General features: G+C 53.6%; 1 protein-coding gene across 1 annotated transcript in view; it reads left to right on the top strand.

Annotated features, from left to right (window-relative positions):
* Positions 1-653: 653 nt before the first annotated feature.
* SPTBN2 (spectrin beta, non-erythrocytic 2) overlaps positions 654-23979 on the top strand; it is a 38100-nt gene continuing 14774 nt past the window's right edge. Inside the window, 15 exon segments of the mRNA XM_047071574.1 lie at positions 654-670; positions 6316-6494; positions 10962-11113; positions 11562-11735; positions 12558-12649; positions 12808-12888; positions 13214-13329; positions 16076-16188; positions 16323-16510; positions 17758-17875; positions 18454-18612; positions 18942-19244; positions 20499-20652; positions 20903-21773; positions 23784-23921. Of these exon segments, the coding sequence (XP_046927530.1) occupies positions 654-670; positions 6316-6494; positions 10962-11113; positions 11562-11735; positions 12558-12649; positions 12808-12888; positions 13214-13329; positions 16076-16188; positions 16323-16510; positions 17758-17875; positions 18454-18612; positions 18942-19244; positions 20499-20652; positions 20903-21773; positions 23784-23921 (2855 nt within the window).

The following is a 23979-nucleotide window of genomic DNA, read 5'->3' as shown; positions in this document are numbered from 1 at the left end:
GAGCCGGCCGCACAGAAGCCGCCGCGTTCGCCCCGGGGAAGGTCAGCGACCCCCGGCCAGGGGACTGTGCGGAGAACTGAGAGGGGCCGCGGTTGCCATGGCGCCGGGCGGGGAGGGGGTGATTCGGGCCCCGCCCCGAGCCCCGCGGGGCCGCCGGCTCCAGATGGTCCCGGGCCTCCCGCGGGAGCCGGCGGCCTGCGGCAGGGGGAGGCTATTGTCCTCCTTCCGCGGCGCCGCAGTCCCGCCGCTCGCGCCCGCGCGCCGCCACGCGCCCCGCCGCCGCCGCCGGCCCCGCGCGCCCCCCGCGCCGCTCGCGCCCGGTGACAGCGCCCGCCGCCGCTCGCCGTGCGCCCCGCCGCCGTCCGGCCACCCGCCGCCGCCCGCAACCGCCCCTCGCGGCCGGGCTGCGGGCGCGGCGACGACCGGTGCGCCCCCGCCCGCCGCGCTCCCGCCTGCCCCGCCGGCGCTCCGCACCGAGGTAGGTGCCGGCGCCCGGGCCCGCTTTGTCCCGGCGGCGGGGCGGCGCGCTTTGTGCAGCCGCGTGCGGGCGGCGGGGTTGGGGTCGGGGTCGGGGCCGGCCAGGGGAGTCCGGGAGGGAGGATGCGGCGCCTGGCCCTCGCTGCCGCCGGGTCCCGGGGACTGGATGGAGAGTCATGTGCCAGCCACCCAGGTACCGGGGGTGAGGGTTAAGGCGTGGGGAACGCGGGCCTTTCCGGAGCGGAGGGAAGAGTCTTGCAAGAGTTGGGACTGACAAACGCGTTGAGGGATCGGGTCGGCTGGGCTGCGAGCGTCTGACAGCGCCGGCTGTTCGCGTAGCCGAGGCTCCTCCGCCGACCGGCCGGCGCTGATCCAGGTGCTGCGGACACGCTCTGCCGTCTGTGCCCGGCGTGTGCGAGCGCCCGGCTCCCTCTCGGGAGCTTGTTGGGGGCTTCTCTCTGGAGCCGAAGGGGCTCCTCCTCGCCTCTTCGGTAGCTAGCTCCATGCCCTCCTTTACGCTTCCTCACAGTGTGTGCGAGAGGGGACACGGCTGGCTGTAGTGACCAGAACACTGGCAGAGGGGGAATGAAGCCCCTTTGGGCGGTGGGGAAGGAGCGGCGTAAGGTGTTTCTGTGGCCGGGACATCCAGAGGGCTGAGAGTCCACCCCGCACAGAACTCCTGGGCAAGGCCTCCTCCCTGGGGTGTTCCAACTCCAGCATTTACTGTCCACTCTGGGACCGATCGACCCCATGGCGTTGCATGCTCGTCTGCGCTGCAGGCTGGTCCCTTTCCTAACCTGCTGCATGTTGTCTCGTGGGTTTTTTCTCAGCTGCCCTCCTCCTCTCTCTGGAGCAGACACGATTCCAGCGCTGGAGAGGCTGTTGGTTCAGGCAGGCATGGGCAGGGTATCCACAAACCAGTTTTCCTTGAAGGTGAAGAGGGCAGAGTGAGTTCCAAATATGTGTCTTGGCTTTGGGTGCTGGGCAACCTCTTGGCCAATTCAGAAGAGGAAAGGATTAGAGAGGAAAAAGTTAATATGGATCTTACTCCCTTGGAGAAACTGATGTAACCCATCAGTTACCGCTTGGGGGAGGGGCATAGCAAGGGAGTGAAAATTAGTCTGAATAATCCTACCCTGAGTGGAGGATTCTAAAGAAGATCAAACAAAAATTCAGTGCCATTCTTCAGCCCAGTCCCTAAGTTCCTTGGAGGAGAGTCCCTGTGTTTCCCCAGAAAGACAGCCTTGAGGGAAATGGGTTAGAGGTTTGTTTCTCCACAAGGGTCTGTGATTGCCCTGAGTGCATCTTCCTTTTGCCCTCCTAGGAGCCCTGACTTTATTTGTGATCTCTTTTTCCTTTTATGTCTCTGCCGGTCCACTCGTGCTTTGAGTCAAATAAGATTTTTACATGGCCAAGGTCCCTATTTCTTCTCATTTATTATTCATCTTGCTGTCATTTGTTCAACTCTGCTACCCCACCCCAGCGTCTCCAGCGTCCTTCTACAGCACATGTGTGATTCGCCTGTGTTGGGGCATCAGCTCTATTTGTGTCATTAGATCTAGAGTCCACTCCATCTTACTTCCTCTCTCATCGCCTGAGGCTTCTGGCTCTTTGTGGATCTTGGGGTTTCTCAGGGAAATTATATTTGAGTTTAGCATTGGGTAGAGCCTAAAGCCACCCAGAAGCTAACCTCAGGTCACACTCACCCCTGAAACTTTGTGTCTCTTCAGTCCTCCTAGCCTCCCCTAACCAACAGTGGCCCTTGAAGTGTGGTCCCCAAACCAGTACTTTAGTATCAGCTGGGAACAGGTTAGAAATGCACATTTCTGGGCCCCACCCCAGATCAACTGAATCAGAAACCCTGGGGGTGGGGGGACAGGGCCCAGTGGTCTGTGTTTTAATAGCCCTCCAGGGTCACTGGAATTCATGCAAGTCTGAGAATCCCTGATCCTGAACTGTAGAGCTTAACCCTGAGAGTACTCCAGCAGAAGGTCTTCTCCAATCCCATCTTTGCTTGAGTTTTTCTCCAGCTCTAAGAAAGACATTAATTTGCTGGCAAAAAAGAAAGAAGGAAAGAAAGAAAGAAAGAAAGAAAGAAAGAAAAGAAAGGAAGAAAGAAAAAAGAAAAAAAGAATTATGGTCGAGTCATTCACTATTTTTTTACCGAATACCTATTGTACTGAGCTTGGAAAGGACAAAACATGAGTAGAACACAGCCCTTGTCCTCAATGGGTTAAAAGTGGAGCAAGCAGAGAGACACATAAACAACTAAGTGTAATACAACGTGATGAAAGCAATGATAGCTTCATGCTGAAGTTCTGTGGGAGCAGCAGAGGAGGGAACCATCAACTCTTTCTCCGAGGGAGGTAAAGAATTAATCAGGAGCAGGATGTGGCCAGAGGAGGAATTAGGGTATAAGACAGGCTCTAGCCGGGGGACAGGATTTCTAGTTTTGCATGCCAGCTAAAACAGGAGGGAAGGGGAAGGGGCGGGGGTGGGGGGTGGGCTGTCTGCCCCTGAGGATCGCCACGCAGCTGAACAAAATCTGCATCCAGCAATGCCTGGGTGGAGAATTGAGTAGGACCACAAGCTTGCAGCTGGTGGGAGTTGGCTTTATTCTAGCATGAACAATGTAAGCTACTTGGGCCTGGCCTCGAGGTCAGTGGCTAAGAATAAGGTGCTGGTGAAACTGTAATCTGGATTAGCTGCTGTACCATCCTATTGCCAGAGTTCAGGAATCCATGAGGAGAATACAGAGAGACAGGGGGGCATGGGGCTGGTGGACAGGCTGACTCTGGAAATGTGAGTATGGAGACCCAGACCATAGGTGAGGAATAAGATACTCAGTGAAAAGAAACCAGAGCGGGATCTATGTGAAGAAACTCAAATAGAAAACTATAGGAATCTAGAGATGGGAGTAGGGAACAGAGAACACAGGGTATTGTCCAAAAGGCCAGGAGACTGCAGAGCCCAAAAACCATAAACCAAAACTCAGAGGCCCTTGGAACCACTGTGCTGAACAACACCAGAGAGCAACATTCACATCCAAGTCCATGGGAACAAGTTCCTTGGAATGCCAACATGAAGCCCTATAAGGATCTGTGATCTAAGGACATCTGTGTCATCTCCGTTCCTTATCTATATGACAGCATCCCTGGAAACTCAGGACACAAAGCATGTATGCCAAATTTTGATTTGGTCAAAGGAGCATTTAAGTGGCTGAGTTTTTATTTGAGAAGAAGGAGAAGTTCCAAATCCATACTTTCCCCCTCAAATTATAGGATTCCATGGAAAGGCTCTAACAGCCAGACCTTGCTGGGAGGTCTGGATCCCATGCCTGGGCCCCTTAGGAGGACCAAGTTGGATTACCAAAAGGAAGCCAGAGTAACACATGTTTAGGTTTTGTACAGTTTGGAGGCCCCAGGGACACACAGTGGTTTGGAGACAGGATCAGGCAGTCTGTTTCTTTTAAGTGTCTGTTCTCAGTGGAGCACAAAGATATAAAGCAGGATTTGAAAACCTCAGAGGTCTTCAGGGCCCAGGCAGCTAACAAAAATACATGACGTAGCTGGAAAGGAGACAAAAGGGAATGGTGGGGCCTGTAGAGAACTGGAAAGTACCTTCACGCCCACCTAAAGGAATTCAAAATCAGTCATGTATATATATATATTTTTTTTTAATTTTATTTATTTAAGTAATCTCTATATCCAACATGGGGCTTGAACTCATGACCCTGAGATCAAGAGTCACATGCTCTTCCGGCTGAGCCAGCTTGGCGCACCCAAAATCAGTTATTTGTAAACAGCTTATTGGACATAGACCTGGGGGCTGGCTGTAGTAGGTTTGTGACTCCTGATAAAAGGAAAAGGGTCATGGAAACTGAAGGTTAGAGGGCATTGCATGTACGAGTTTTTGTGGGGAGGTCTATACAGGGAGAGTATGAGTGCTTGAAATGTCAATCCCAGAGCTAAGTGTGAGCATGGCTACTGGCGAGGAAGCCTTAATCTGAAAAGCGGAGAGAATGGAATTAGTACTGGTCCTGGGGCTTGAGCTGCTTCCCTGTTCCAGTGCCTGCCAGTATTAGGTGACTCTGGTTCAGGTCACACCTTGCCCACAGCACTCTTTGCTCAGGGTGACTCAACTCTGCCCTAGAATTTATTTTTATATAAATATTTACAGAGCAAATTCAAAGAATCTGTTGGGGATTAGGAGAAATGATGGATTTTAAGTGAGAAATTTGTCCCAGGCTAGTGGAAATTAAGCTCTCTTGCCTATTACAGGGAATGAAAAACCCAATCGAGGAACCTTAGACCTTAGCTCCCTCATACCTCATTAATGCTACTCCCAAGGAAATCCTTGTGTCTGCTTTCTCTTGCACGGAAAGGGGAGGGGCAGACAATCCTGGCTCATGTGGGTCAGGTTCAGGTTCAGCTTCATAGAACCAGTTAATGACAGAAGCCAAGTCCTGCCTTTGTGTGCCCAGGGGAACACACCAACCTATCTACCCACAACTCACCCCGCATCCCTTCTTCCTTCCCCCAAACCGCACACGAGGCTCTCCTGACTTCCTTTCCAGAACCAGAGACTGCCAAGATCAAGCCTCGACTCTAGGAAGTAGTGCTAAAGGGTTAAAATGTATTTGTGTTTGAGAGGTACTAGGAAAAATAGAAATGCAGAATTGGGGGTTCTAATAAAGTTACAGACCCAGCCCCCTCCATTCCCTTGAACGGCTGCTGAATTACCCGAGAACTTTGGACGGTAATGGTTTTTTTTTTAATCCCTTGCAGCTAATCTGAAGCTCATTTGTTAGTTTTGAGAAGGACAGAGTTTGTTTGCATAACGTAGAATCGCAAGGAGTGCTGGCAACCATATGTGGTCCTAATTTCCCTAGCTTGGGCCCTAAAAGGGAGCCACAAGTGCTGATCTCTCCCATGGAACTCTGAAGGGCTCCAGTAAATTCAAAGAACGTGTAAATGTTGTTATTAAGAGCTTGTTCCCTGAAGTGAGAAAGAACCTCTCTTTAAAACCCAGCTCTGCTCCTTCCAGCTGTGTGACCTTGAACCATGACTTAACTTTCACAGTGCAGCTTCTATGAATGGGGATGACAATGAACCCCTGCCCCATGGGGGTTTTGATGAGATGATGCATGTAAATAGCAGGGACACATATCACAGCTGACACTTATCCAGCACCTATTAGGTATTTCCTCTACAAACAAAAGGAAACAAAGGGGAGAGAGCCATACTGTGTCCTCCTCTGAACTCCTGGACACTTTGTCTGTACTTACCTAACAGTGCATCACGGTCTTCCTGGTGTATCCTAAATGTGTCTTAGCTCAAGAGCAGGATTAGGGTCTTTTCAAATTACCTACTGGGTACAGGAGGCCATCTTATGTGGAGTGGGAGCTCAGAACAGCTTGCGGAATCAAGGAATCAAAGAACTCCAGTTTATACTCATTATTGCCCATGGGGTCCCATGCCTGCTCCCTTCGTTACCCTGGTTTGCACATTGCTGTGCTGAGCCATGCTATTAGCCATGGCCACTTCCAGTCCCCAGCTTTGTGCACCTGTCCCTCTCTGGCCTGAGCCTCTGGAGCCCTTCCTCTCTGTTGCACCACTCTGGGGCACTCCTGCCTTCGTGTTTCACTCCTGTCCTTCTGCTTCCCCACCATGGCTCCCCCTCTTCCACCGGGGCTGATTTTCATTGACAGAGAAATCAACCACAGCCTTCGGCCCTCAGGACAGCAGAGCAGATCTAGGGCAAGAGAAGAGAGGACATGGTGAGTACTGGGCTCAGTGGTCCTGAGATGCCCCTCACCAACCACGTTCCCCCTTGCAGGAGCAGGAGGCCACCTACCACCATGAGCAGCACCCTGTCACCCACAGACTTCGACAGCTTGGAGATCCAGGGCCAGTACAGCGACATCAACAACCGCTGGGACCTGCCTGACTCCGACTGGGACAATGACAGCAGCTCAGCCCGCCTCTTTGAGAGGTCTCGCATTAAGGCCCTGGCAGGTGAGGCCAGGGGAGGGCCAGGGGAGATGCTGAGGAGGCTGGGGAGAGAAGCTTGTCAGGAAGAGTCCTTTAACCTTATGGGAAGACCAACTTTCTTTCTAAGCTGCTACACAAGAGTAGGAAATCCAGATCACCCCCATCAAGCCCCTCGGCCCAACTTAGCACCGAGAGCAAACATCATACAATCCAGAATGTTCCCCAGCTTCCCTTCCCCCAGGCACAGGACTCAATTCTCTTCCTCTCTGTCCCTGAGTCATGGTTCCTAGCTCTTTTTCACTTACTCCTGCCATCTCCACCCACCCGTCTCCCTTACCTTTCATCCCCTTGTTGTGTCTTCCCTGGTCTTCACTGTCACCTCTCACACCTGTTCTCCCTCCCAGTCCATTATCCTCCCCTCTCCCTCCCCGCCTGTTCCTTCCACCTGCCGCCTGTTCCTCCCATTGTTTCATCTACCTGTTCCCTGAAGCAGGTTCCCTCCTCCCGCTGCTGGTTTCTGCAGCTGCCCATTCTCCCGGGTCTGCTCTCTACCCACCAAGGCCTCTGCCCTCCCCTAAGGCTTGGGCTCTTCCCTCAGCTTCTCGGAGCGAGCGCAAACAAACCCGTCGGACGGGCCTCCCTGCGTTCCTGGAGGAGTTGTCATGGCAACAAGAGTGCAGCTGCCACCTGACACCACCAGGGGCTGGCGTGGGGCTGAGTCACCCACACACCCTAAGGCCACCCACCCCGTCTGGTTTCCCTCCTTCATCCCACCCTTGTCTTTTCCACCCACCTGCTGGCCTCCCAGCCCAGTGCGGTGGGAGAGGCCGCAACTATTATTCCCCCCTCAGAGGCAGTGCTCCCAGCACGAGTGGGTGGCCTCCTGGAAGAAGGGAGACACTGAGGGGGTGGTTCCCAAACCGGGCTGCAGTTTTTACAGGATCACCCAGGGACATTTTTACAAATACAGGTTCCCAAGCCCCTCCCCTTCGTAGACACATTGAATTAGGATCTTTGAACATACGGTCCAGAAATCAGGATTTTTAAAAAGCTCTCCAGGTAACTCTTTTCAGGCAGCCCAGCATCCATCTGAGGACCCTTGGGTGATGGCTTTAGCTCTGGGGATCCCTCATCATTTTCTCCTGGACCTCACTGCCTTTCTGGTTGGGTCTTCAGGCTGGCTTATGAAATGCACCTATCAGTGTTTCTATAGATGAGAACGTGGGTTACGGACAATGTCACCTCTTTGAGGAAAAGCTTCCCTGGTACCCTGGTTTTGGATGCACGTTGCCTCTAGAACTGTCATGATGTCGGTGTGCACATGTCTTGTGCCACCCAGGACTGTTTCGATGTCTGTGCACATGACACATGATACCCAGGACCATCACCATGTTCACGCACACATGCCACCCGAGCTGTCATTTCTCCACCACCAAACCGGGCTCTCCCGAAGAGGCATCTCAGTATGGGCTTAGCCTAGCACTGCAGCTTGCACCTACCGGTGCAAATAAATACGGGATGAATGGAGACAGGAGAGAGGCAAGAGTAGGCTGTAAGGGGCAGGCGCTGAAGCCCAGAGAAAGGAAGGAAGAAGATCTGGCAGCCGTCCCTTTGGAGCTGCACGCTGGGGGCCTGGAATGGCCTGGCTGAGGAGGGCCTGGTGGGCCTAGCGGAAGGGAAGAGCCAGAACTGGAAGTGGTGACAAACAAGTAGGGAAGACACTAACACCTATTTCACAGATAAGGGGACTTGAGCAACCGCCTAAGCACAGAGCCTGGCACCTACTGAGCTGGTTTTGCCTCTTGGAGGATTTCTCTTTCTCGGCTCTGGGAGTTGGCGATTAAAGCTCACGTCCAGAAGGGGACTTCCCAGAGTCGCCCCAAGAGGGGCCAGCCTTGTTACACCTGCAAACCTTCGGGGGCCCACGCTGAGGCAGCCGGGGCGGTGGAGGGGGGGGCGGGGGGGGGGGGCCGAGGGCAGTTCCCCGCTCGCCCCGCAGGGCCCGGCCCGCCACAGCCGGCCGCGCTCCGCCTCCCGCCCCTCCCCCGGCACCGTCCGACCTGTTTGTCGGGAGCGGCCTCTGTCTCCTCTCGCTCGCAGCCAGGTCTGCTCCGTCGACTTGCCCCGGAGCTCAGGCGCCCAGACGGCCGGAACACCGTTTCCCCCGCTCGGCGACACGTTCACCACCTTTGAGCCAACTCCCTGACGGGAGCCCAGGCGCTCGGGGACCCCGGGTTCCGGGGGCGGGGGAGGGGAGCGGACCGGTGGCGCCCCGCGCGGCGCGGGCAGGGCATGGGCGCAGGGCCCCGGGCCGCGTGAGAGGCAGCGGGCGGCATGAATGGGAACGGAGTGAGCAGGGCGCACGGGCCCGGCCTGAACGGGGCGGGCGACTTTTACTATGAGGCCGTGGAAGGGGCGCAGAGCCCCGGGGGCCTCCTGCTGTCGCCAGCCGCCTTCATCAACCCCGCGCAGTACGCCAGCGTGCTGGAAGGCCGCTTCAAACAGCTTCAAGGTGAGCTGCCGGGCTGGGGGGGCACCGGGCGGGAGCAGCGGAGCAAAGCCCGAGTGGGACATGGTCCGTGCTCAGCCGACGATGTGCCGGGGGAGTAATTACAAGAGCCCACGAAAAACTTGGTACTGACAGAGTGGGGAAAGGCCTGGCCGCCCTGGAAGAAGGGACAGTGAGCGTGGCGGCAGCGCACAGGAGGGCACCCCGGCAGTCCGCTGTGGCTGCTGAGGGTTTGGAGGTGAAGCACCTGCTGGGATAGCTGGAAGGAGAGAGGGTGGTGAGCGGGAAGGCTGAGCCACCTAGGGCTTGTCCCGGTTGCCCTGGGTTTCTGAGTGGGTGTCCCAAGGTGTGTGAGGGAGTGCGTCAGACAGGCTCAGGTATATTCTGAGCAGGCATGTGTTCATGCTGGCATCAATATTTCAGTGTATTTTTGGAACCCACTGTGTTTTGGGGTGTCCGTGGGTGTTGTGGGCACCTTGTGAAATTCTGCTTTGCCTCTGGTTCTTGGCTTTGCCCAGTTTTCTCCCAGCTGCCACTGTTTTCACGTCTTCCTCTCTTACCCTACCTGTGGGCCAAAATGGCCTCACCCCAGTGCACCTGGCATCAGGGCAGTCTCCACAGATCCAATAATGGCTGATGATCTGGGCAATCCCCAGCTCAGAAGGGGCCTGTGGACCCTGAAAGGAGGCCCACAGAGCAGGGGCCCATGGGTGCAGTTGTTAGGACCCCAAGGTTGGCCTGGGTAAGAGACAGAGGTTGGAGGTAAGAGACAGAAATAGACATGGGTGTGTTGTTATGTTTTATGGGTGAGGTGCCTAGGAATGTGAGACTCAGGGATGAGTCTTTTCAGTTTCTGAGATGCTGGTGCTGAGAAGGGAAACAAAAGTGACTCTTCAGACCCTGGCCACTTGGGTCGGGTCCTCACACTAGGCTTCTCTAGGGGAAATGGGCAGAAATCCTCGTGGCCAGAGCAGCTCCCAATGGCCTGCACTTCTTCCCTCACTTTGTCATTTATAACGTTTAAAATTTTAACTTTTCTGCAGGACCTAAAAAGCATGTGTTTATCAGCAGCCCTTCTTGCAGACCAGGCAGCAAGGCATTTCCTCACCTTCTTTGAGATCTGCACCTAACTCTGCCTGAAGTTTCCCCCTGTGTTTCTTGGGCTCAGTGTTTTCCCTATTCCCAGCTTTCAAGATTGTTTTCCTTCTTTGCATTGGAATGTTGGTGTCCTGGGACAGGATCCCCTTTCAGCCAATCAAATGAACCCACCCCAGAAGTAGAGGAGCCTGTCTTTTCTTTAAATTATCCCAGGAGAGCAAGCTGACTCAGGAGGCTCGCAGCCTCTAATGTCATGTCCTTCTAATGACCACTTGGAAGAGCCGCTGCTGCTGCTGCTGCTGCTGCTGTAATTTAAGTCCACGCCCTTTCCTTTGTCCATCACCAAAGAGAACAGCCACACCTCCTGCTGGTCCTGGTTTTTCCTTCGGGTTAGATCATGCCTGGATAACTGTAACTCATCAAGGAGTAACTCATCATGTGTGCCAAGCTTCTTACATACATTGTCTCATTTAATCAACGTAGTGACCCGTTGAAGTAGAAAGTCGAGTAGTATGCCCGTTTTACAGATAAGGAAAGTGAGGCCCTGATGAAGTAACAGTGTTTCACCACTGTTACAGGACAGAGCCCTGGTCCCAGATCCTAGCCCTTCTCCGTATGTCTCACTGCCTCTAATTCCTTTCATCCTTTCTTCTCAAAGCCTGTTTTCTCATTTTTATTTTTTACCTTATGAGCTCATTCCATTTTCTTTATTTCCTGCTTTTAAGTTAGGGATTTTCATCTCAGGCACCTTCCTTCCCCTCCTGCATACCCGACCTCACTTCCAGTCTCTCAAGCACCCCCAGGCCCCTAACCCTGTGAACTGGTATTTAGAAGCAGGTGCACTGTACTTGAAGGTTAGAAATGACCCCATATCGCTGCCACAGATGAGCGAGAAGCTGTGCAGAAGAAAACCTTCACCAAGTGGGTGAACTCACACCTGGCCCGGGTGACATGCCGGGTGGGAGACCTGTACAGCGACCTCCGGGATGGACGTAACCTCCTGAGGCTCCTCGAGGTGCTCTCAGGAGAGACACTGGTAAGCTGTGGTCATAGAGGAGGAGGGAGCCCGAAAAACAGTGGGCAAGGGGACAAACTTGGAGTTGCCCTTCGAGAGGAATGACAGCACAGAGTGGAAAGCAGTTGGCTGTTGTCTGCTCAGAGGATGGTTTCAGTTGGAGAGGCTTTGCTACATGGATTAAACAGGAGCATTGCTTCATGGAGACAGAAACAGTGGCCCCATTGAAAACATTTCTTTTCCCACCCACTCTGGGTGCAATTAATTCCCTTGGGAATCTTAATCTGCCCAAGCCTGATCTGGAACCTCAGCTTTGGCTGTGTGAACTTTGGCCCAGCCTTGAGGGCTGTCCCTGTGTTCCTGAGGGGGGTCATGGGGAAGGTGTGCAAAGGAGGGCCCTGGGAAGGCTAGGAGGGAAGGAGGAGGAGGCCCATGGATTCATGTCATTGTGTCCTCTGTCCCTCAACAGCCAAAGCCCACAAAAGGCCGCATGCGGATCCACTGCCTGGAGAACGTGGACAAGGCGCTACAGTTCCTGAAGGAGCAGAAAGTGCACTTGGAAAATATGGGCTCCCATGACATTGTGGACGGAAACCACCGTCTGACCCTTGGGCTGGTCTGGACCATCATCCTTCGATTCCAGGTACCCCACAGAGTGTCACGCAGAATGTGCTTCACACATTGGTGCTGTACCGTGGACAGGCACTGCCAGTCCCTGGCATGGTCGATATAAACAGGAAGGGTCTAGAACCTTGTATAGCACTTTGTTGGTTGCTGCGATACCAAGGCCCCAGATCAAGGGACTCTCCTCCTTAAACAGAGTAGAGACCAGTGTGGGTGTTGTCAAACTTCTGTGGCCAGTTCCCTGTGGCCCGGTTTGTTGACTGGTCACGTGTAGTACGACCACATGTTGGACCACAAGGGACTGGAGATTTTACAGACTGAACTTTCACCCCTGAAAGTTTGAGAACTGCATTTGGGGCCTGGTCATTGGTCCACTCCTCTGTCGCAAACTCTGCTTGCCTCCCTAAAACAGTCACCGTACTGTTCCTTATGCTCTGAGCACAGGCAGTCCAGTGTCCTAATGCCATCACAACTGTCCTGGTTGTCCCCTTTCTCCCTGGGTGTAACCTTTTCAGCTCCTCCCAGCCCTGAGCAGAACTCCATCAGTGTCCCCTTTAAAACCCTGCTCTCAGGCACTCGTGGGTCCCCACCTGGAGGAGGCAGCAACCTTCGTTTTGAGGAACGTCCACTATTCTGACATCTTACCCCATCTTGATGCCTCAGATCCTTTTGAACCAATGTTTTGTGGTCACTCGCCTAGGAGGAACGGTCCCAGGCTCTGTTCCTGCACCCCTATCACAGGAGTCTAAAGAGCAGTTTCCTGCTATACATTTCTGAGTATCTCCAATAACTCCAGGAGCCCCTGTTCAAAGAGTGAGGATCTTCTTTCTCTCCTTCTTAGATCCAGGACATCAGTGTGGAAACAGAAGACAACAAGGAGAAGAAGTCAGCCAAGGATGCCCTACTGCTGTGGTGCCAGATGAAGACCGCGGGGTGAGGCTGCCCAGGGACCATGGCCTTGGAGGGTTGGATGCACCAAGCTGTGTGGTAAAGGAGGCCTGGGCTCCAGGACCCATTAGCCAGGGATCCATCGTTGAGTTGCAGACCTGGGCTAGGCCCTACTTACCATTTGTCCCGGTCTCTGTATATAGGTATCCCAACGTCAACGTGCACAACTTCACCACCAGCTGGAGAGATGGTCTGGCCTTCAACGCCATCGTGCATAAACACCGGTGAGGAGCCAGGGTTAGCGAGCCCACCCGAGCTGCCGGGTTGGTTAATGGCCTAGGGGCACACACACGCACAAACAGTGAGATGGGCCACCCGGCAGTTATGAGGAATGAACATTCAGAGAAGAGCTGGGATGTGGGGGCAACACGATGCACAGAGGGCAGGGATGGGAGCCGAGATGGGGAGGGATGCGTGGGTGTGGGTTTAGGGTCCTTGGTTCTGGACAAAATGGAGTTGGTGACAAGGATAAAGAATAGGGGTAGCTTTACTTTTCCTCTTTAGGAGCTCCTATGCTCCCAATGCCTTCTATATTCCCCCTCGTTGCAGGCCGGATCTGCTGGATTTTGAGTCACTGAAGAAGTGCAATGCACACTACAATCTGCAAAACGCTTTCAATCTGGCCGAGAAGGAGCTGGGGCTCACGAAACTGCTGGATCCTGAAGGTGGGGCAGAGGGATCTACCAAAGACGCTGCGGGATAGAGATAGAAGGCAGATGATGAGTGGGCGCCTGGGGCTGGCAGAGGGGTGGGGTGTGTGCATGGGAGGTGACTGCTAATGGATATGGGGTTTCCTTTGGGGGGTGATGTTCCAGAATAGATAGTGGTGAGGGCTGCACGTCCTTGTGAATATACTAAAAACTGCTGAATAGTATACTTAATTTTTAATTTTTTTTTTAATGTTTATTTTTGGAGGAGAGAGAGAGAGAGACGGAGCATGAGCTGGGGAGGGGCAGAGAGAGAAGGAGACACAGAATTTGAAGCAGACTCTGGGCTCTGAGCTGTCAACACAGAGCCCAACGCAGGCTTGAACTCACAAGCTATGCCACCATGACCTGAGCAGAAGTCGGGCACTTAACTGACTGAGTCACCCAGGCGCCCCATGAATAGTATACTTTATTTTTTTTATTAAAAAAAAAATTTTTTATGTTTATTTTTGAGACAGAGAGATAGAGTGCGAGCAGGGGAGGGGCAGAGAGAGAGAGGGAGACACAGATCTGAAGCAGGCTCCAGGCTCTGAGCTGTCAGCACAGAGCCCGCCGCAGGGCTCGAACTCACGAACGGTGAGATCATGATCTGAGCTGAAGTCGGACACTTAACTGACTGAGCCGCCCAGGCGCCCCTGAATAGTATACTTTAAAAGGGTGAATTTTATGGTATGAGAATTATATCTCAATTAAAAAAAAAAAAAAAAAAGCTGTGGGAAGAGGTGCCACCCTGTGGCAGAAAGAGCCCTAGGCTACAGTTCCATCCCAGCCCCACCATGGACCAGCTCTAGAGCCAGTCACTTAGCCTCTCTGTGGCTTAGTTTCCTCATCTCTAATATGGGAAGATTGGTCTATGTGGTCTCTAAGGCCCTTCTCATTCTAAAATTCTAGGGTTCTAAATAAAGCTGCATGACCTTTTTTTTTTAAAAATTTTTTGGGGCGCCTGGGTGGCGCAGTCGGTTAAGCGTCCGACTTCAGCCAGGTCACGATCTCGCGGTCCATGAGTTCGAGCCCCGCGTCGGGCTCTGGGCTGATGGCTCAGAGCCTGGAGCCCGTTTCCGATTCTGTGTCTCCCTCTCTCTCTGCCCCTCCCCCGTTCATGCTCTGTCTCTCTCTGTCCCAAAAATAAATAAACGTTGAAAAAAAAATTAAAAAAAAAAATTTTAATGTTTATTTTTGAGAGAGAGAGAGAGAGAGAGAGTGTGAGCAGGGGAGGGGCAGAGAGAGAGGGAGACACAGAATCCGAAGCAGGCTCCAGGCTCTGAGCTGTCAGCACAGAGCCCAACGCGGGGCTCAAACCCACAGACTGCAAGATCATGACCTGAGCTGAAGTTGGATGCTTAACCGACTAAGCGACCCCAGCGCCCCTAAGCTGCATGACCTTGAGGACTCACCAAACGTGGGCCTTACAGTCAGCAGCCCCTGCTGACTGGCCTCTGTGGTTCCGACATTAACACTGGTGAGACTGGCCATAGCCACCAGGCTTTTATTTGGTACCTGGCACTGCACTTGATGTTTCAATTGATTTAATCCTCACAACACCCCCTTGAAATCAGTACTGTTATTATTCTCCATTTATGGAGGAGAAGATGGGGACCTATAACAGGGTTAAGTGACTTTCCCAAGGTCATACAGCTGGTGGAGCAGAGAGTCAAACTCCAGACCTGTTTGCTCAGCCACATCTGGGAGAGCAGAGAACGGCCTTGGTGCCTCCAGGAAAGGGAGGCAGAGAAGGGCCAAGGGGCTTCCCAGCTGGAAACGCCCCTTCTTAAACTCCCTGGGCAGACTTGGGTCTCGGTTGTTTTCTCCCTGTTTTCCATCCCACCGTAGCCCCATCTCAGTCCCTCTCAGTCCAGAGTGACAACAGCTTACTGGTGTTAGAGGGAGAGCAAATGTATGATCCTGGGAGAGCATTTGAGAAGCACAGCTATGATAAAGAACATTTATGCAAAGCTAAGTATCCTGTAACTTGACGAGGTGATTCCAGTGGTTCCTGCCTGCCTGTGAGCTTTCAGAAGTGGTCAAAGGGCTGCTGGTCCTCTAGTCTTCCCTTTAGGCAGGATGGAGTCTGCCTAATAGAACCCAGGGATTTCAAGTCCTAGTCAGCCTTCGCCCTTGTGGTAGAAGCTGATTTGCCTCAAGGACATTCACCTCCTTGGACCCATAGCTGAACTTTGGGATTGAGTCGAAAATAGCCGTGACCATGCCCCAAGATGGCCCTGAGAACTGCTGGGGCTCACTGGGCCTGTCCCTCTGAACATCCTGGGTGCAGGAAGCTTACTTTGTACCCTCCGTCTTGCTGCCCCTGAATCCATTGACTTCTTAGACATCTTTCCAGTTCTTAAGTACAAGATCCATCCCCAGACAGGAATACGGTTTCTTTCTTTACCTTTCTTCCCCTAAACAACTAACTTTGGTCTCCACTGGAAACAGTGGGTAAAAACCTCCTTGGGCTTCTGAATTTTGTCCTCTGCTTGTTTCTAGGAGGGGGAAAAAATATCTTAGCTTTTGCATGCCCTTTTAGTCCAAAGGATTTATTTGTCATTTTGTACTGAGAGGTACTGGAAAGAGGTCAGTCTTGGAGGGTTGGGGATGGGGTGAGGCTGGGACTGGGGTGAGTGATTCAAGCTGCAGGTGGATTTCTGGGAGGCAGGTTCCTAATCTCTAAGCATACATGACTGACCTGCGTGGTCCTTTTTCTCAGATGTGAATGTGGACCAGCCAGATGAGAAATCAATCATTACTTACGTGGCTACTTACTACCACTACTTCTCCAAGATGAAGGCCCTGGCTGTGGAAGGCAAAAGGATTGGCAAGGTATTCCCCACCACGGGGCGGTCAGCACAGAGGTCTGGCCTGGAGGTCTTCCTCCCCTAAAGCAGAGACAGGGCGGAGCTGTGGGGCTGGGCCAGGGACCCCGTGGGCAGGCCCCCCATGTCGCTGTCTCACAGGTGCTGGACCATGCCATGGAGGCAGAGCGTCTGGTAGAGAAGTACGAGTCCCTGGCCTCAGAACTGCTGCAGTGGATTGAGCAAACAATTGTGACCCTCAACGACCGGCAGCTGGCCAACTCCCTGAGCGGGGTCCAGAACCAGCTACAGTCCTTCAATTCCTACCGCACGGTGGAGAAGCCACCCAAGTAGGTGCCTGGGGACCACCCCCTGCAGCAGCATGCCTGCCCTGAGCCGTGCTCATGGGAGAAGGAGCCTAAATTAGGGGGGCCTTTTGGGAGGGAAATTTGGCAGGACATGAATGCAGCGAAGGCTCATGTCTCCCAGCTCAAAGTGCCAGAAGCAATTCCAATATAAATTTTTTAAATGATTATCCATTTTTTAAAGATCATGCTGTAGGAATGCTTGCTGCAGTCGAGTCAGTGCAATCCACTCGGATAAGATTACTGGCTGGGTGTTGCAGAACCCTATTCCAGCTCAGGGCCAGGGGGACTGGATCTGACAGGAGGGTCATAACCAACAACACGGGTGTGCGACTGGTGACTTACACGTTGCAAAGGTTCTTACTGTTTACCTATATTAGAAATTGGCTTTTTTTCAAGTGCAGAATTGCCATTAGGCAGTTCTATACCGTGCATGCTAAACCTTCTGTTTTCCTGTTTTTGAGCTTTTTCGGAGTTAATGTGTTTCAGCTCCAGAACGAACACTGATCCAGCAAACATCTGTTCCTACACATTCCAAGAATGATTTAAGGTGTGCCCTTTGACCCAGAAAGGCCTCTTCTGGGCATTGAACAAAGATATAGCTTCCAGGATGTTCACTAACCTGACCTTTGTAAAAGCAAAATGAGTCATGGGATAGCCACTGAAATTAATGTTGAAGAGCTGCATTTGTTGACATGAAAAGACGTTCATGAAAAATAGGTGAAGAAGCAGTTTACAAAACTGCTTATTTGTAGACAGCAGGGAGCAAACAGCTAAATGTTCAGGTTCAAAGTACCTGAGTTCAAATCCTGGCTTTGCCATCAAGCAGTCCTGAGCATTGGGCATCTTACTGAGCCTCTCTGTGCCTGTTTTCTCATCTGGAAAATGGGGATAATAAGAGAATGCAGATAATAGTAAGAACCAAATGAGAGGGCCTGGCTCACAGTGAGGGGGTCCTTGGCCAACATTAGGTGTGGTTCTGATATAATCCCATCTGTGTACAAAAAAAGAAGAGGAAGCACATGCCTGCCAAAGGGCAACCGGTCGTTTCTGTATGGGTTTCATTTGCTCTAAAATTATGTTCTTTTTGCCTACCAATATTTTCTGGCCTTTGCACTGAAACCATGCATTGCTTTCATGAGAAGAAAAGCAACCCAGGACACTTTATTTTGAGATGTAAAGCGATCCTGTGCCTAAGTGGCCCTTGACCCCAACCTGGCCTCCTACCTCAGGTTCACCGAGAAGGGGAACTTGGAAGTTCTGCTCTTCACCATCCAGAGCAAGCTGCGGGCCAACAATCAGAAGGTCTATACGCCCCGCGAGGGCCGGCTCATCTCTGACATCAACAAGGTGCACGGCCTCCCTTCCTGTCCCACCGATGTCCCATCCCTGGCACCAGCCCCCACTACCCCAACTGGAACACTTGTCCAGGCTCCCCACGGCCCTCCCCGGTACAGATATGACTCACACATCCTCCTGTGCATCCTGCACATCCCCCCTTCCTCCTCCGTCTGTCTCTCCGTGCAAGTGCACATAATAAAATTACACCCTAGTTCCTTATCTTGTTCAGCATACCCTGAGTTCGCTGTCTCTACTTTTTTTTTTTTTTCACAATGTTGTGAGATTAATGTAAGTAATAGGGTTCACCTGCGGTCCCACCACCACAAACAAATCCAGGGGTCTCCACCATTCCCTGTCCCTTTCCAGTCCTCATCCACAAGCAGATGAGCTCTCACGCAGCTCCATGGCACTCACGTCGTCCCACTTCTCATACTTCCACGCACAAATGTCTAACCAACTACATTCCACAGACCCAGCAGACTGAGCTTCCGTGGGACTCATAGTGTGCCCTCGGTCCTGATGATCCCTCCCCACCCTCACTTCCTGAGCCATGGTTCTTTTGCACCAATCCCATCCCCACCTCACAGGCTTGGGAGCGGCTGGAGAAAGCTGAGCATGAGCGTGAGCTGGCCCTGCGCACCGAGCTGATCCGCCAGGAGAAGCTGGAGCAGCTGGCCGCCCGCTTCGACCGCAAGGCCGCCATGCGGGAGACCTGGCTTAGTGAGAACCAGCGCCTTGTGTCCCAGGTAAAACACAGGGGGCTCTTGGCCTGTGCAGGCTGGGCAGGAGAAATGGGAGAGCGAGTGGTGGATTAGGAGCCCTGCAACATGGGGAGCTAATGAAACCAGGAATCCATCGCACGGATAAGAAGACCAGGAATCCCTGGAACGGGGGGCCAGAGGCTTGCACTGGAGAAAGGGTTAGTGAGATAGGATGGGATAGGATAGGGACGAGACAGAGCCACCTTGCAAAGTTGACATCTTGCAGTGGAAGCCCTCTGGGGAGCAGAAGGGACCGGCGAGCAGAGGTGGTGGCCCTGAGCTCCTCAACTTCCCCTGCCTGCCCTCTGCCTCAGGACAACTTTGGGCTGGAGCTGGCGGCCGTCGAGGCAGCAGTGCGGAAACACGAGGCCATTGAGACGGACATCGTGGCCTACAGTGGTCGGGTGCAGGCTGTGGATGCCGTAGCCGCAGAGCTGGCCGCCGAGCGCTACCACGACATCAAGCGCATTGCCGCGCGGCAGCACAACGTGGCGCGGCTCTGGGACTTCCTGCGGCAGATGGTGGCAGCCCGGCGGGAGCGGCTCCTCCTCAACCTGGAGCTGCAGAAGGTGTTTCAGGACCTGCTCTACCTCATGGACTGGATGGAAGAGATGAAGGTAGCAGCGGGATGCGGGCTGGGGGTGAAGATGAGCAGGGCAGTGACAGCGTGACTGGGGACCTGTTCCCTTGGCGCATCTTGGTGGAGTATGTCTCAGTGCAGGGCCCTGACCCCTATTCAGGTGCACAGAGCAAACAGGGCCCCGTCTGCACGGGGCTCACATTCTGATGGGAGGAGGCTGATGATAAAACCCACGGACTCGCCTGGTTGGCTCAGTCGGTAGAGCATGTGACTCTTGACCTCAGGGTCACGGGTTCGAGCCCCACATCGGGCATGGAGCCTACTTAAAACAAAACAAAGCAAAACAAAAAGCAAAACACTCCACGAGCCTATCAAGAAACAAAATAGCAGGTGGACATAAAGCCCACGAGGAAACTGAACAGGGTCATGTTATAAACTGGTCCAGGAAGGCATCTGAGAAGATGCCATTGCAGAATAACTGAAGGAGCCAGCACAGGGAGATCGGAGCAGGCACTGTTTCAGGCAGAAGGAACAGCCTTGGACCTGCACAGGCGTGCCGTGTTCAGCGAGAGCAGGAGGGCAGTGGCTGAGATAAGGGTGGAAGCAGCCAGCTCACCCAGGGCCTTCCAGGCCTGCTCAGGGGGATGAGTTTTGTTCAAAGTCATATGAAGCACTGAGAATGATTGGAAGGTTTTGGAAAGGAGAGACACGATTCTGCCTTAATGGTCTTAGAGGTCACCTTGACCATGAGGTGAAGGAGGACCGTGGGGAGCTAGAGTGGGAGCCAAGGGGCCAGTTAGAGGTGGTGTAGTGACCTGTGCAAGGGATGGGGATGAGGCTGGGTCTGGAGAGACACTGAAGTTGCTGGGGTGCTGGGGACTAAGCCATGACCGCAGGAGGGTGGCAAGAATCTGGGTCTGAGAAGATGAGTCAGAACAGAGATTTCAGGAGCAAGGGTTAGTAAGAAAGTCGTTCCACAGGAGAGGAGTTGAGTACAAAATGGCCAGGGAGCCTGGACAGAGCTGGGGTGTCACTGTGTGTGTGTGTGTGTGTGTGTGTGTGTGTGTGTGTGAGAGAGAGAGAGAGAGAGAGCTGTCACACATGAGCAGGTGTGCTCATCCGGGTGTGACACCCAGAGCCCCCCCACAGAGGGGGTTAGGAGGTTCCGTGGATCCAGGAAAAGGGAGCAAGATTAGCCCGTGTGTGTGGCAGGACTGAAAGAGGCCTGGCGGGGGTGGGTGGGTCCTGGGTGGCCCTCGGAGAGCCATGGGCATGCCACCTGTCCTGGCAGGGCCGGCTGCAGTCTCACGACCTGGGCAAGCACCTGGCTGGAGTGGAGGACCTGCTGCAGCTGCACGAGCTGGTGGAGGCAGACATCGCTGTGCAGGCTGAGAGGGTGCGGGCCGTGAGCGCCTCCGCACTGCGCTTCTGTGACCCAGGGAAAGGTGAACACGGGGTGGTGGGGGGAGCGGAGAAGGGGAGGGAGGGTCTGGGGAGGAGAACATTAAGAACGGAAGCAGCAAGGCCAGGGAAAACCAGGGACAGGAAGGATGAGGGGTGGATGGTAGGTGACTGAGCTAGGGAGGGAGCCCTGAGAGGTGGGGGGGCGGGGGGTGGAGATTTGTAACCATGGATGGGTAGAGGCCGCAGGGTGGCTGAGTCACAGCTCTCAACCCTCCACTCTGACCTTTTCAGAGTACAAGCCATGCGACCCACAGCTGGTGTCAGAGCGGGTGGCCTCCCTGGAGCAGAGCTACGAGGCGCTGTGCGAGTTAGCAGCGGCCCGGCGGGCCCGCCTGGAGGAGTCCCGACGCCTCTGGCGCTTCCTCTGGGAGGTGGGTGAGGCCGAGGCTTGGGTTCGGGAGCAGCAGCACCTGCTGGCCTCAGCAGAAACTGGCCGGGACCTGACCGGCGTCCTCCGCCTGCTCAACAAACACACAGCCCTGCGAGGCGAGATGAGCGGCCGGCTAGGGCCCTTGAAGCTTACGCTGGAGCAGGGCCAGCAGTTAGTTGCTGAGGGCCATCCCGGGGCGGGCCAGGCCGCCGCCCGCACAGCCGAGCTGCAAGCACAGTGGGAGCGGCTGGAGGCCCTGGCAGAGGAGCGTGCTCAGCGGCTTGCCCAGGCCGCCAGCCTCTACCAGTTCCAGGCAGACGCAAACGACATGGAGGCCTGGCTGGTGGACGCGCTGCGCCTGGTGTCCAGCCCCGAGCTGGGGCACGACGAGTTCTCCACGCAGGCCCTGGCCCGACAGCATCGGGCCCTGGAGGAGGAGATCCGGAGCCACCGGCCAGCCCTGGATGCCCTGAGGGAACAGGCCGCAGCCCTGCCTCCTGCACTGAGCCGCACGCCCGAGGTGCAGGGCAGGGTGCCCACGCTGGAGCGGCACTACGAGGAGCTGCAGGCCCGGGCAGGCGAACGAGCGCGGGCCCTGGAGGCAGCCCTGGCGCTCTACACCATGCTCAGCGAGGCCGGGGCCTGTGGGCTGTGGGTGGAGGAGAAGGAGCAGTGGCTCAATGGGCTGGCCCTGCCCGAGCGCCTGGAGGACCTGGAGGTTGTGCAGCAAAGGTAGGCCCCCTGCTGGCTCCCTCGGGGGGGGGGGGGGGGGGGGGGGGGAGGCCTTGTGAGCTGGGAGGCCAGCGTGTGGGTGGCGGGCCCTGCCATAAACTGTCTGCTCTTGCTACAACCCTTGAGTCTTAACGATTGTGTTTTCATTTTAATGAAAAATATTTTCAGAGAAAACATTAGGGGCCCCTGGGTGGCTCAGTGGGTTAAGAGTCCCAACTGTTGGTTTCAGCTAAGGTCATGATTTCATGGTTTGTGGGTCCGGGCCTCACATCGGGCTCCGTGCTGACAGTGTGGGAGCCTGCTTCGGATTCTCTCTCTCTCTGCCCCTCCCCAGCTCTCTCTGTCTCTCTCTCAAAAATAAATAAACTTAAAAAAGTTTTTTTAAAGAAGAAAATGTTACACAGCAAGCTCCTATATACCCAATCATCCAGATGCAATAATTGTCAGTATCTTTCTATATTTGGTTATTTTTCCTTTTCTTAAAAAATTTTTTTTTCGCGTTTATTTTTGAGAGAGAGAAAGAGAGCACAAGCAGGGGAGGGGCAGAGAGAGAGGGAGACACAGAATCCGAAGTAGGCACCAGGCTCCGAGCTTTCAGCTCAGAGCCTGACGCGGGGCTCGAACTCAGGAACTGTGAGATTATGACCTGAGCTGAAGTCAGACGCTCAACCAACTGAGCCACCCAGGCGCCCTTTTCCTTTTAAAAGTTAGCAAATCCCCACATTATCATTTTCACTTCTACATTCTTCAGGATGTGTCCTCTAACATATTAAGAAGTATTCCAAAATATAGTGAATTATTTTTTAATTGCATGTGTGGACTTAAAAGAGCTGAGGCTTTGATGTTACAAACCTTCAGGCAGATACACTGATTAACCTCTTATGAAGTAGGTTTACTTACAGAATAATACATCTTAAAATCATTTAGAAAGGACATTTTTCTCACAGAACCACAATACCATTCTCACATAGAACAGAACCAGCAATTCCTTGATGTGTGTTACTCATTCCATAATCAAATTTCCTGGTGGCTTAAAAAATGTATTCAAAGATTTTTTTTCTTGGTTTTCAAGATATTCTATGGCAGAGATCAGCAAACTACAATCCTGGGGCCAAATCCAGCCTGCTGCCTGTTTTTTTAAAATTTTTTTTTTTTCAACGTTTATTTATTTTTGGGACAGAGAGAGACAGAGCATGAACGGGGGAGGGGCAGAGAGAGAGGGAGACACAGAATGGGAAACAGGCTCCAGGCTCCAGGCTCCGAGCCGTCAGCCCAGAGCCCGACGCGGGGCTCGAACTCCCGGACCGCGAGATCGTGACCTGGCTGAAGTCGGACGCTTAACCGACTGCGCCACCCAGGCGCCCCATGTTTTTTTAAAACAAAGCTTTATTGGAACAGAGCCATGCTCATTCATTTACGTATGGTCCCTGGCTGCTTTTACTTTTTTGTATTGCTCTACAATAGCAGAGCTAAATTCTCTTGACTGGGATCTTATGGCCCAAAGGCTGAAAACACTTGCTATTTGGCCCCTTACAGAAAATGTTTGCAGACTCTGTGAGAATATCCAACGCCCCTAGGAGAAGTTATGCTTCACATCTTTATCATGCAAACAAATTTTTGGTTGTCAATTCATTTTTTAATACGTGTTAGTAGGAGGGGACCCAGGTAGGCAGCAAAGGGGTTCCAGGAAGAATGGGGAGGTTCCCATAAAGGGTGAAGCCCTGGGCCAGGAATTTGTTTGGCTCGTGCAACTGTTCGTGACATTCGCTTTCATCATCTCCTTGATTAACTCCAGAGGGGATTGCTTTTCTACTTGCTTGGGGGGAACTGAGGCTCCCCACTTGAGCCACAGATACTGCAGGTATTATACGTGAAGCTGTGCAGAGGCTCCTGAAGATCAGCCTCGGGTGGACAGAGAGGAGTTTTCCTGGGCATGCAGGGGAGATGGGCTGGTGCACCACTGCTCCCACAATCCACAGCCACCGCTTCCACCCTCTTCCACCCTCTCAGGTTCGAGACCCTGGAGCCTGAAATGAACGCCCTTGCAGCACGGATTACTGCTGTGAATGACATTGCGGAGCAGTTGCTGAAGGCCAAACCCCCGGGCAAGGACAGTATCATCAATACCCAGAAGCAGCTCAACCACAGGTGGGGTTGGGGAGGGCAACCAAGAAAGGATGCAGCAGACAGGGATGGCAGCCAGAGG

Source organism: Lynx rufus, unplaced genomic scaffold (assembly GCF_022079265.1).
Source record: "Lynx rufus isolate CCGP_SWC_20201006 ecotype Redwood Valley unplaced genomic scaffold, mLynRuf1.p SCAF_9, whole genome shotgun sequence".
NCBI classification, from domain to species: Eukaryota; Metazoa; Chordata; class Mammalia; order Carnivora; family Felidae; genus Lynx; species Lynx rufus.
This window is presented reverse-complemented; position numbering and strand designations above follow the sequence as displayed.